This window comes from Cavia porcellus, unplaced genomic scaffold (genome assembly GCF_034190915.1).
Source record: "Cavia porcellus strain 051 isolate PalLab524CR breed Dunkin Hartley unplaced genomic scaffold, mCavPor4.1 scaffold_24, whole genome shotgun sequence".
NCBI classification, from domain to species: domain Eukaryota; kingdom Metazoa; phylum Chordata; class Mammalia; order Rodentia; family Caviidae; genus Cavia; species Cavia porcellus.
This window is the reverse complement of record NW_026947507.1, coordinates 49,504,852-49,517,747: the sequence shown is the minus strand read 5'-3', so window position 1 is coordinate 49,517,747 and position 12,896 is coordinate 49,504,852. Positions and strand designations below refer to the sequence as shown.

General features: G+C 45.8%; 2 protein-coding genes across 3 annotated transcripts in view; one reads left to right on the top strand and one right to left on the bottom strand.

Annotated features, from left to right (window-relative positions):
* LOC100725620 (nephrocan-like) overlaps positions 1-9,718 on the bottom strand; it is a 31,923-nt gene extending 22,205 nt beyond the window's left edge. Inside the window, 1 exon segment of the mRNA XM_023561561.2 lies at positions 2,789-9,718. Within this exon segment, the coding sequence (XP_023417329.1) occupies positions 2,789-2,977 (189 nt within the window). The 5' untranslated portion in view covers positions 2,978-9,718.
* Positions 9,719-9,852: 134 nt separating this feature from the next.
* Positions 9,853-12,896, top strand: part of Gopc (golgi associated PDZ and coiled-coil motif containing) — a 35,165-nt gene continuing 32,121 nt past the window's right edge. For both annotated transcript variants that reach the window (XM_003479399.5, XM_003479400.5), the window contains exon 1: positions 9,853-10,295. In XM_003479399.5, the coding sequence (XP_003479447.1) occupies positions 10,017-10,295 (279 nt within the window). In that variant the 5' untranslated portion in view covers positions 9,853-10,016. The remainder of the gene's footprint in view (positions 10,296-12,896) is intronic.

The following is a 12,896-nucleotide window of genomic DNA, read 5'->3' as shown; positions in this document are numbered from 1 at the left end:
GGGTGGAAGAAACTCTTTGCAAATAATATCTCTAATAAAAGACTTATATCTAGAACATCTAAAGAATGCTTAAAACTGAATACTAGAAAGATGAACAATTCAATTACAAAGACAAAAAAGATTTGCATATGCATTTCTCCATAGAAGTTACACAGTTGGTCAATGAGCAGGAAACGATGTTAAACATCATTAGCCAATGGGAAAATTCACATCAAACCTGCAAGATACCACCTGGCATATACTAGAAAGGCTATTACAGGAAGGAAAGAACAAAGATAAGAAGTGTTACGAGCTTGTGGAAAAACTGAACTATCACATGGGGGAATAGGGACAGACAGCACGGCCACTCTGGGGAACAGTTGGACAACTCCTCAAAATGTTTTCAGAGACTATGTATGACCCAGAAATTTCACTGCTAGGTACAAACTGGAGAGAAAAGAAAACTTAGTCCGAATAAAAACTTGTATTTGAGTCAAGCATGGTGGTGCAGGCCACCATGTGAGTTCAAGGCCAACTTGATCTACAAAGTTTTTTGAGACTCTATCTCAAAAAGCAAGCAAACAAACAAAAACCCCAAAAGCTTATATCTGAAACCTAAATATCTGTAACTGTGTCATTTATAATAGAAGATACAATCAAAACATCTGTCAACTAATACACGGTCATACACGGTATGTTATACATGTTTCCTGGAAAATAAGACCTACCTGGAAAGTAAACTGCGCTGTAATCAATAGCTGGTTGTTACCTTGGTGATGGTCAGTGTCAGGCAGCAGATACCTCACTGGCTCCTCCCTGATGGCAAGGAAAGCAAAGACAGGTGCGCTGGGGCTGTTTGGTTTCTAATTAGGTCTTATTTTTCGGGAAACATAGTGGTATGGTGGAGGGGGGCATTCAGCCTTTAAAAGGAAGAAATTCAGATCTCTGCTAGGACCTGGCTGAGCACTGAGGACAGTGTGTTGAGACATCCAAGCTCCCAAACAGCAAGGAAGGGGAGCCTTAATTCCCATTGGAATGTGGTCTGCAAAGCCTTCATCTGCATGAAGAATCCCAGTAGACAGCCAGCGAATCCCAAGGGGAAAAGTCCCATGGAGGGTGTGGGGCAGGGCCCAGACACTCGTGGGGAATGCTCCAAAGGGAGAGGTATTGGAGAGACAGATGCCGGCAGGCCCATCCGCAGGCACAGACCCAGAGGAGGTAGAGGATGCCAAGTCCCTAGATACCAAAGTGAGCGCTGTGCTCGGAACCATCCTGACTGCGGAGTAAGGGAAACCTGAGCTAAAGCGCAGAGGTGCTAGGCCCAGGAGACTAACGAAGGGAAGATTCGGACTAGGGTTTCACTGCTATCTGCTATCCTCACGCAAGGAGCAAGTGAACACCCAGAAGGAGGCACAGGAGAGGGATGCCAGGCCGAGGGCACAGGGCAAGGAGCTGGACTCCCTGCATGGCTGGCCCCTGGGGGGCATAGCCAGACCTCGGCTCACGGTAGAAAGAGATGCTGAAGGTGGTAGCAGACATTGACCCAGAAGCCAGAGGGCAGCCTGGGCCCAGGGGAGGCTGGCGACTTCGGTTCCATGCCATGCCTGATAGATGCCTGATAGATGTCTTCCCAGGCAGTGTCCATTGTCCACTGCCCAGGTGTGGGAGGAGCAAAAGGAGAATCTACAACTTACTTTAACAGTGAGGCCTTGCTGCCTGGGTGAGAAGCAGTAGGGAATGTACCCAAAAGAAGGGCAATAAGAAATAAACTCACTAGCTGGGAGAATGTGAACTCGAGGACTAGAAGTCTCTGTGGAATAGGAATCAAGCACAGCAGCTGAACAGAAAGGAGATGGCAACCACGAATCTGAGATTTTCCCAAATTCGGAAAGTTCTAGGTGATGAGGAGCATGACAATGACTGCGACATAACCAAGACAGCCAAGCCAAGTGGACAGGTACTTTCCTATGCATCTAGGAAATGCAAGACTGGGATTTGGGAGCAGCCATCCATGCAGAAGGAGGAAAACATCACTGACACCCACAGACAGGAGCCTAGAGACCGACACAGCAACGGCACAAACCGAAGGCAGCGGGGAGTTCACAGACGAATGGATAAATACAACCCCTCTCTTCCTGAGGGCAGAAACTTAATTTTCAACTCTCTATGATTAGCTTCAAGTATTCATGTTCCAAAACACAGATGAATTATTTGAGCAAGCATTTAAAATTGATGTATGGATATTAATATGTATTTATGATTAAATGATATGTACAATGATTACAGTACCTTTAATCTGAGAATTCATTTAAGATGTTTTCCTTTAAATACAGGAACCTGATTCTGTAAATTCAAATCAGGAAACCTGAATATACTTAATATTTGATTCATCTGAGTAACATACAATATAAAACCTGGTCTTTTGGGGAGGAGCACTATTGCCCAGAGCTCTTCGAGTCCTCCACAGAGCAGGCCTCTCCTCACCAGTCCTTCAGATGTGAACTGCGTACCCCGGGTGGGCCAGTTAACTGTGTTAAGCTCAGGGAAGTGGCAAAACTCCTGTTCAACAAATGACTCCTTCAGTAACTGAATTGGATGTGAGGTTAATTTCATCCTGTTGGCTACAAAGCACAGCAGGATTGTTACTGGCCTAGCAGGCAGCTTAAGCCTCAGAGCAAATACATAAATGCACACCCCGCACCCCTCCTCGGTGGCCTGGTGTTGGGAGCCTGGTGTCCTCTGACCCTGGGCCCCACTTGCCCACCTTGCAATGCAAGAAGGCAGGACAGGGGTAGAGAAGGCCCTGTACCTGGAGGTGCTGGATCTTGCTGTGGCTGATGTAGAGCCTTGTGGTGGTTGGCGGGATCCCTGGTGGCACCCCAGTGAGTCTGTAGCATTGCACTGAGTTTGGGGACTCACAGCTGCATCTTCCAGGATAGTCGGCCCTGAACCCAGGGACCAGAGGGAGCAGAACGAGGAAGGCATAGAGCAGCTGCATCTTCCAGAGAAAGGGCTCACAGCTACAGGCAGTATGGAGGTGCCGCCTTGCTCTTTATGCCATAGATCTGATAACAGAACCTTATGTGTACTCTGTCATTGTGAGAAGACAGAAAAGGAAAATATTCTCAATTCACCTGGGTTAAAATGTTAGCAGCCCTTACAAAGAAGAAGGGGCTTAAACATTGACAAGCTGCCCTAATATTTGTAGGTGAGCAAAACCCTATGTTATTTATGACTTGGAGGCCAATCAGCAAATACCTCTATTATCTGTGGTTTCCTTTTTGTTAAATGTGACACCAGGGAATTAGTGGGAAAAAGAGAGAGCTGTTTTATAGTAGGCCATAAAACCTTTGACTATTCTGTGACCTAATATTAAAACCATTTTTGTAGGACTGAACCTGGCAGGTGTTTTCTCCTCACACTAACTAGTAAGGGAACATAGCAGGTTTTCTATTTAGCATTGTTTCAGTGATACTTTATTGCTAGCTGAAACAATGAAATAGGATGAGGAGATAGTTAGAACTGTGGATAAGTTGCTTCATCTATCATTGAATCCACTTCTCACTTTGGAAAATATCTCTGTCCTTCAAAAATATTATTGATTCCATTAAAACAAAACATCATAGATGAATCTTTTGTCTTTGGCTACTGGGAACTGTGGTGTGAGGAAGGCTCCAAGTTCTGCATTGTGGTGAAGCCCTTTGGGCTTTGGGATCACACTGTGAACTACTTATTTTCCATGGAAGTTCTATAGCTTTGCTGCAATTTTGGCATTATTTCTAATTTTGGCATTATTTACGCTGTAAATAGCTTCGTCAGATTGTAAATATACTTATATATAACTTCTTAATCTTGTTGCTATTATAGTTTTTATATTACTTCATAGTCTTTATAAACTTAAATGTCTGAATAATTTTCCATGAAGATTATTATTCCTAACTTCACCACTTTCTCTGCATGGGGTTTTTAAGTTTTCCCAATTTTACCATCATAATTAACTATGATAACGAAAGTTTGAGAGTGTGTTAAAGGAGCAGAGAGCTATGCCCATTTATTTAGGTTAAGCGAAGAAGTCAGCTTTTTTTCAGGTGGAAGACAGGTCTTGTGAGTACTCTGATCTGAGAGGAAGGACGGGAGACATGGCCTCAGTTCTCCAAGGACTGTTTGCTGCAGCTGCGGGCGGTGCGAGGAACTGATGTGCTGCGTGGAGCGTGGCCCTCGGAGCTGCATGGATGCCCCACATCTGGCTGCCTCTGCTGCCTGTGAGTTTTCATGTGGGACTGAGGGCTGGTGTGTAAAGTCCCGCCCCTGCCTTTGTGGGTCCTTGAGACTAAGTTAGAGGCCTATAGTTTTTCTCCAAGGACTTAACAACACCTTATCTGAGTATTTTTACTTGGGTTCTTCAGGTAAGAATCTATGCAGAGGAATGTAAGATGTCTTTCTGGTGCATAGGAACTCAGTGACCTAGCTAGCAACTCTTCGACCTCTAACCCAGAACCTCATGTAGTCTTTCAGTACAGGGACAAGAAGGTTCAGTGACTGCTTTGAATCTGGATTACATTGGCCTGGACTCTTGGTTCAGATTATCAAACTAGGACTATCCCTACTTTATTTTCCCCATCCTTCTTGGAAACGTTTTTAATTGTCATGAGAGAGAAGGAACAGTGAGTCATGGCCAGGGACACTGCAGGTCACCCTACAGTGCAGAACTCAGACCGCCCTGCAGGAAGATACAGGCAGGAAACTGAATCCACAAAGGAAACAAACTCAAATCCCCAGATCTGTGGCTAGGGACTCGTCAGTGCAGGGTTCAGACTGTAAAACAGAGTAACCAGAAGCCTTTTATAAAAAATGAAAACCTCTGTATATCAGATAAAAGAAATTTTAAAGAATAAAAATTATGATTCTTTTTCAGTTATCTTCTTGTTCTGGAGTATGTCTCAGAGACACGGTTAAGCTGAAAGTAAAACAGGAAAGTTAAGTTCTACTGCTTAACCTCAGCAAGTTTCATTCTCTTCTGTAAAACGAAGAGAAAAAAGAAGGATAATATCCCTTTTACAGAAAGGAAAAGAGAAAACAAACAGCTCCTCACATCACATAAGGCCGCATCTGGGGGATGGCACATACCTACCATTTCAGCCTTCTGGGAGACTGAGGCAGAAGGGCCACATGTTCTAGTCCAGGATAAGCAATTCAGCTCCTAGACCACTTTAACATGGGGGAAGGGCTGGGGATTTAGCTCAGTGGCATAAGTGCCTACCTAACAAGCACAAGGTCATAAGTTCGAACCCTGGTACCAAACAACAACAAAACATAAACATGGGGGTTTGTGCATGCTGGGGACTTAGTGAGGTCTTAAGAAAGACAGTTAATGAAAGTTATATTACTTTGGGCTGTTAATTGCAACAAAACCAAGTTCTGGCTGATTAGAGCAACACAGGCAATGCTGAGAGAAAGCTGGGGAGCACCAGGATGGTAGGGAAGTTTGGAGACCCAGACCTGAAGCAGGCAGGAAGGACAGTGACAAGACAGCCAGGAGGGTGGCCAAGATCAGACCTATCTGGCATGTAGCCCCCACCCACATAGGGCTGGCCGGGCTGGTAGACAGAACTAGAACCGGGTCCCGGCCCTCTCCTTGAGAGCCTGAGGCCCTTGGCCTGGTCTGGATGTACCCTTTCCCTGCGCCCAAGCAATTGCCACTCTCCCCAACCAGAGTTGAGGTGAGGCAGCTCCCAAGGACTTTGGTCTGGACTTGGCAATCTCTGCCTTGGTCACCCACAGGCCTGGAGTGGGTACAGTAAAGAATTCGCAATCAAAGCCAGGACGCTGTGGGTCTGGGGAATGGGCCAGGCCCTGAGAAGTAAATCCCACAGAAACTGAGGAGGATGGGCACAGCCCCTAATAGGGACTGTAGATGACCTGAACCAGTGCCTCAAAAGTGACAGCCTGGGGGCTGGAGGTTTAGCTCAGCGGCATAAGCACCTGCCTTGCAAGCAGGCAGTCGTGAGTTCGATCCCCGGCACCGATAAAAAGGAAAAACCTTTGCCTGCAGAGGCCTGGAAATGTGATTCCCGGTGGGTTGGTCGGACCCTTTCGGTTAGGCTTGCTTCCAGGTCTGCTTTTGTTCGGGTTTGCTTTCAGAAACCATTTGTGGAAGAGGAGTGTCCATCCGCCTTGGTCTTGTCATGCCACTGAAATCTTCAAGTTTTAAAAGAAGACAGCAAATAGCTGTCCCGTGTATGGGACAAAAATACAGTGAATGCTTCAATTTTTAAAAATTATTAGTACAGTAAATACATTGCCACTCACCACCCATTCTCCCTCGCTTGGCACTTATCCTGTCATTCTTGTGCTCTCTGAAGAGGCTCTGGAGTCCCTTGCTGAGTGCCTTCAGTGGCACTGTTGTGGCTGCCTTAGCATCCTGAATCTGTTCATACCTTCCCCTCTCATGGTCATTTTGGGAAAGCTCAAGAGTCTTACGCATCAGATCCAATGAACTTGGTACCAGACACACTGTGTTCTCACAGGCTTGCCCTTCTGTGATGGCACCAGGCAGCAGCATCTGCTGTATTTTTGTGCTCACCTTCTAAACATATGAAAGACGAGTTCCAGAACTGCTTCAGAAAGTGGCAGGAATGATGTGATAAACATGTTCTATGGGAGGCTGAGCATTTTGAGGAGAAATTAATTTTATTGTAGTGAGCTTTTATTTATTTATTTGTTTAGGAGTTTTTTTTTTTGGGGGGGGTACCAGGGATTGAACTCTTTACCTTGTGCTTATCAGGCAAGTGCTTGAGCCACTGAGCTAAATCTTTGGCTGTAGTAAACTTTTTTTTTTTTAATTTTTTTATTTTTTTTATTTTTTATTTTTGGTAGTACCAGGGATTGAACTCAGGACCTCACGCTTGACAGGCAGGCGCTTATGCTGCTGAGCTAAATCCCCAGCCCTTGTAGTAAACTTTTAAATGCTAAACATTCACCTTATTTTATTAAAAGAGAACAGCTAGAAGGAGAATTAGGCAATAAATCACTGTACAAAGTCCAAGCTTACTTTAGTATGACCTGAAAATTTCAAATTATCAAACAGTAATTAATACAGTAAATATAAATAATACGTATGAGCACAACATTCCAAGATTTTCTCACCTTGCCCCAGTAAATGGCAGTGGATTTACGCTGACTTTATTCACTCATTGTGCATCTGTTTCTAACCACAAGTAGCACTTATTTAATTTCTCCCTTTTTTCTGGCACGGTCACTGGAAATTAACAAGCGCAAAGCCTAGGACACAGTAGAGTGCGATGGGTGAGCTGCCTCTCCTGTGTAGGGTGGTCTTGCATGTCTTCCAGTCTCTCTGCAGTCAGGGGTGCTTGATGAGCACCTGATCTGCACGCTCACTCCACAGCTAATCTGCAGCACCTTCGCCACTAGTCCCAGTGTCCTCGGTGTCTACTTTACTTTTCTTACACGCACACACACACACAATATATATATATATATATATATATATATATATCCTGTGCAGAATTTATTACTCACCGTGTAGCCCAGCCTGGTCCCAAACTCAGGATCCTCCTGCCTCAGCCTTCCAAGTGCCAGGGTGCCGATGCGCGCCACCACACCTGGCGGGGTTTCGTGGTTATATTGGATTGTTTCAAACCACAAACGCATGATTTGTGAAGCAGTCACTAGAAGTTTCCGCCAACCGCACCGCGCACAGAAGCATTACAACTTTTTTTTTCATCCGTCGGAAACAATCCCACAAGAGTGTTGCCAGCGCGCAGTCCCAGACTTCAGGGGGGCAGGGCGAGGAGCCAGCGCGGGTGCAGCACACCACCAGCAGGGGGCGCACGTGACCACGCAGCCGCTCCCTCGGCCCTGCTAGCTCGGTCGGACGAGGAACCCACAGCAACGCCAGAGGCGGGCACGCAGGGCTGCGGCACTGGCACCGCCACTCCCACAGTACAGGGAAGAGACTACAGCAAGGAAGCTGCTGAGGCAGGAGGTTGTAACTTAGGGAACGCTGCCGGCTTCTGCCGTGGAACCAAGATAGGGCCGAACCCGATCTCCGGGTTACTGCAGCTGCGGCTAAGACGAGGCCAGAGCGCTGCAATCTGTGGAAGGCGAATGGTACTTTTTAAAGAGAATGCAATTTATATTCGGGCGCAATCCGTATAAAGCAGAGTTAAGTGTTACTTTCTGGTTAATATCCTGTATACGTTAATAGCTTTGTGTGGCTTATAACGGGGAGGAACTTTTAACTTTTGGCACTGACTTGAGCACTTCCCGTCTGTAAAAAGCGACGATGCATACTGCCACAGGCCTCCATGAAGACCAAAGAAATACAGCAAATAATTGCTAACTACTACATTTTGAGTAGAGGAAGTGGCCAGGGGTTTGATAGCTGTACCAATGATGTCGCAGATGAGATGCACATTAACTTTATATTACTGACCGTGTGCTAGAACCTGTGGAGGCTCCCTCAAGCTCAGGGTTACCTTGGTGCAGTCGCCTGCTGAGAGCCAAGGGCTGAATCTCTTGACACTGCTTGATGCTAACCAGGAAGCGCTGATAGCAGCATCTCTTGCTTTTAGTTGTCTGTTAGCACCGGGTGGATTAATGCAAAGGCTCCATCCCAAGAAGACAGTGAAGCAGATTCAGCAGAGCCTCCAAACTACTTCCATAGGCGACCCAGAAGAGACAATTCCTACCTCCTAACAGGGCACTGGACTAGAAGGGGCTAGAGAGGACGGGGGAGTGAAGACAGCAATTGCTGAATGGCTTCCAGGTGTCTACACAATTCAAATTCAGGTTGCAACTGTGCAAATTCCCTTCCTGGGGCCTAGGAGTTCAGCTCCGGCTTCAGGCCTTACCTGGATCTGCATTCAGTGTTTATAAACATTTGAATTGCCAGAATTTTGTTTTTTCTGAAATGTCCCATTTGGGGACATTACTAGCTTTCGAAGTAAGTACACTAATTAAAGTAACTGCCTTAAACTAGGTGTGACGACGACGCTCACCCCTAATCTTAGCACTGTGGGAGGCTGAGGCATGAGGGTCACAAGTTTAAGCCAACCTGGTCACTTTAGCGAGACCTGCCCCCCTCCCCCAAGAAGGGGGGATGTAATTGGGGATGTAATTCAGAAATAAATAACCCCTGGGGATGTAGTTCAGCTTTAAGTCCCTAGATTCAATCCCACTATCACTAAATACATATATCGCTGCTTTAACGTGTACAAAATAGCAACACCAAGCATTCTACCTCATTGGGGAGTGAAGTCTATACTGGAGATAGACTTCGGCCTGCCTGGCTCTAATCACAAAGGGCTCCTAACCAACTGCGTAAAACCTGTCAGTCGCATCTACCGGCAGCCTTGCGCAGTGCAGAAGTAGAAACCTGAGTCCGCCCTCTCCACGCCGCGCTGGAACCGGACTAGGAAGGCCAGACGTGGCGACTGCGCGTGCTCACACTGTTTAGTCACTTTGAGCGGGAACTGGAGGCAAAACGAGGTGACTGCGCATGTTCACATAACCTTCCATCCAATCTCCCAACCGCGACCCTGGACGCCACTGAAGCAACTTTTCCGAAGTCAGTCTGGCACAGGCTATTTCTTTCTGCGACGTGGACACTCTTTCCCGGGCTCGTCCTGTTTGGAAGCCAACACAAGCGCCTCCATTTCTGAGGGTGCCTCCTCAGACTTTGCCAGTAGTCAAGATGGCCGCCAGTGGGCGGAGCCCAAAGGAGCGCTTCCATTGGTCTCGATCTCACCGCCCCACCCGCTTAGTACTGCGTGCGCCGTCCTGTCCTTCTTCATGCGTGCGTGCGCGGCGGCGTGGCTTGGAGGCGGAGCAGCTGGGGCTTCCGTGTATGGCTGCCGCTTCCTCAGCCTGGCTCCCGGCGCGGTAAGGCATCCTCGCGGCGTGAGCGCAGAGGGTAGAAGGTCCGACTGGCGCGCGGGGCCCCTCAGGCCTGCAGTAGTCCCGCGCAGGCGGGCGGTGGCGGGGGTCGGCGCCGTCCAGGAGGCCGAGGCGGCGCCATGTCGACAGGCGGCCCGTGCCCGGCGGCCGCTGGAGGGGACCCGGGGGGCGCTGCGGGGGTCTCCCCGGGTGGGGTCTCCATGTTCCGGTGGCTGGAGGTGCTGGAGAAGGAGTTTGACAAGGCCTTCGTGGACGTGGACCTGCTGCTGGGCGAAATCGACCCGGATCAGGCGGACATCACCTACGAGGGGAGGCAGAAGATGACGAGCCTGAGCTCCTGCTTTGCGCAGCTGTGCCATAAAGCGCAGACCGTGTCGCAGATCAACCACAAGCTGGAGGTGTGTGGTTCGGGGAGCAGGCAGTCTTGGGGTGCTGGGCTGTCGGGTGGTGCGAGCCAGGGTGGGCCGCGGGCGTTAGAGCCTGTAACGCACGGCGAGGTTACCCGGGCTTCGAGTGTGCTGGGGAGCCGTAGCGTGAGAGTGCGGGAGCGGTGACGTGGGTGGGAGGCTGTGAGACCGCCCGCTTGCACGTTTCCTGGGGTCCTCTCGCCCACTTTGTTAGGCTGCTACTGAGGAGGGCTGCAAACAGTTCCAGCAGCCTCCCAGACAGAGCTGCTGAGTCCTTGGAAGGTGCGCTGTCAAGAGAATCCTTTAACCCACTCTGAGCATCACAGTTGTGCAGATCTGCTTTCTCATTGATAAACCAGACTGGCATGTTTTCAGATGGTCACAGCCTTGGTTCTTTTAAATATTGCAGATCAACGTCTGGTTGCATAAAGAGACATGCACGAACTGTTTAGGGAAATCTGATCAGACCACTTAGGACAATTTAATGAAATGTATACATACGATGATATTGTTGTCTTTCTTGGTTTACCTTACAGATGTCTTTAAATTACAGGCAGATATCTTCAGAGCTCCCTGTTCAAGTAACTTCTGACTTTAAGGTTTATGTGTTTGTACTTTGGTTTGTTTCCCAAAATCTGGATTTGTTTTCGAGAGTAGGTGAAAATGTATTTGTTTTAGTCTGGCATTCTGGATGTGGATGTGGCGGTGGGGAGTGCTAGCTGTTCCAAAGCAAAATAAAATTTGTCACACTGTGCAGAAAATTAGAAATTATGAGAGATGAACATTATTACATATGCCACACTTTCTAATTAGGCAATTAGGAAATGGGTGTTTCAGTTAGATAAAAATCGGATAATCAATGATGTGCCGAGCTCTGAGCATTCACTTTCCTAAGAAATCTTTGCTACTAGTTGTAAGAATTGAGACTGACCATCGTATCCAAATTAATGTCTGCCAGATAAGCATTCCCTCCTGTCCTTACTTAGTGGTCAGCATTTCCTCTTTCATGTTAGTTATCCATGGAAAACCTAGTATAACTAGCCTTCAATTAATGTAGATTTGCATCCCCAGTTTTGTGACTGCGACTTGAGAAAATTGTTAATTTTTTTCTGAAAATGTTGGCTGGAATGTGCTGATGTTAAGGTGAGCACTTATTGTAGATGAATGAAAATGTCTTGATGAGTGACACTTCTAGAAACTAGCTGTTAGTTATAGCTGGTAGTGAAACTGCATTCATGGCTTTTTAGAAATAGTGCTTTATCTTTAAAACTTTTTATTTATTTATTTATTTGTTTATTTTTGGTACTAGGGATTGAACTCATGAGCTCGCAGTTGCCAGGCAGGCACTGTGCCACTGAGCTGAATCCTCGCCCTAAAACAAGCATCAAGAGTAGCTATTGATCACATGGGAAAGTGCATATCATTTACAACTTTACATCACTGCTGGGGATAAATTTTTTTTTAAATGAAACAGTTTCTTATTTTTAAAAATGACCTACAGAAATGAAGTAGTGAGGTTTTTGATATGAAATATGCAATCTGATTTTGAAGAAATTCTAGTGTGTGAGTAGGAGGTAGTGTTAAATGTTTGTGTAAATATTTTGAATAAGTACTGAGGTGTAATAAATTCTTTCTCAGGAATTATAATTCTGTGTTCTGATTCTTTGTCCTGGCTTAGGAGGTAGCATTTTTTTCTGAAAACAAGAAATGCTAGCATATGACAGTATGAGCATTTTTTTTTTTTTAATTTTGTTTTTGTCTTTTTCATCTTTATCGGTACCAGGGATCGAACTAATGACTGCCTGCTTGCAAGGCAGGCGCTTATGCCGCTGAGCTAAATCCCCAGCCGTAAGCATGTTTTTTTCAACACATGTGAAACCAATTCAGAAAGTTAGAAAGCGATGAAGAGAGAGACATAACTTGATGTTTTTAGTTGTTTATGTGTATTTTCAGTTACTGTTACCTGGTCTGTCTTTGGTGTTGATCTTTACATTTGTAGCATCTGTAGTTTTCATGGAATCTATTTGTAATGCTGTGGAAAGTCCATTGTCAACAGTGCCTTTTATAGTAGCTCTACTGATGCACAAGTTGCACAATTTCAGTTAATCGTGTGAATTTTTAGAATAGTAGCTGATTTCTGTACTTTCTTGCTCTGTTTTATTCCTTAGTAAGCAGATGAGTTATACTGTTATAATTGTATGAACCCTAAGGTGTAATACTTGAGGTTGCTTATGGTTTCTGTAACAAATGAGTGCCAAAGTTTAGTGATTTTAGAGACTAATACTTTAAAACCATAGTATCATAATAAGGTGTTTTTATATTATCAAGGCACAGATATTTCCAAGTAGTTTATATATGCAAGTGATTTTTAATACATTTAAATTGTTTGAGTTACCTTCCAGATTGCCATTTCTGCACAGTCCTTATAGTTTTAGGTAATACTGCAGTTTATATAAATCTATTTGTTATGAAAACACTTATATTGAAAAAAATCTTACATTTTAAAATTAAATATGAATGACATTTATGTGGCTGCTTTATGCCAGAAGTTAGATGTAGGAAGCAACATACCTGTGGAGGTAGGGGATGACA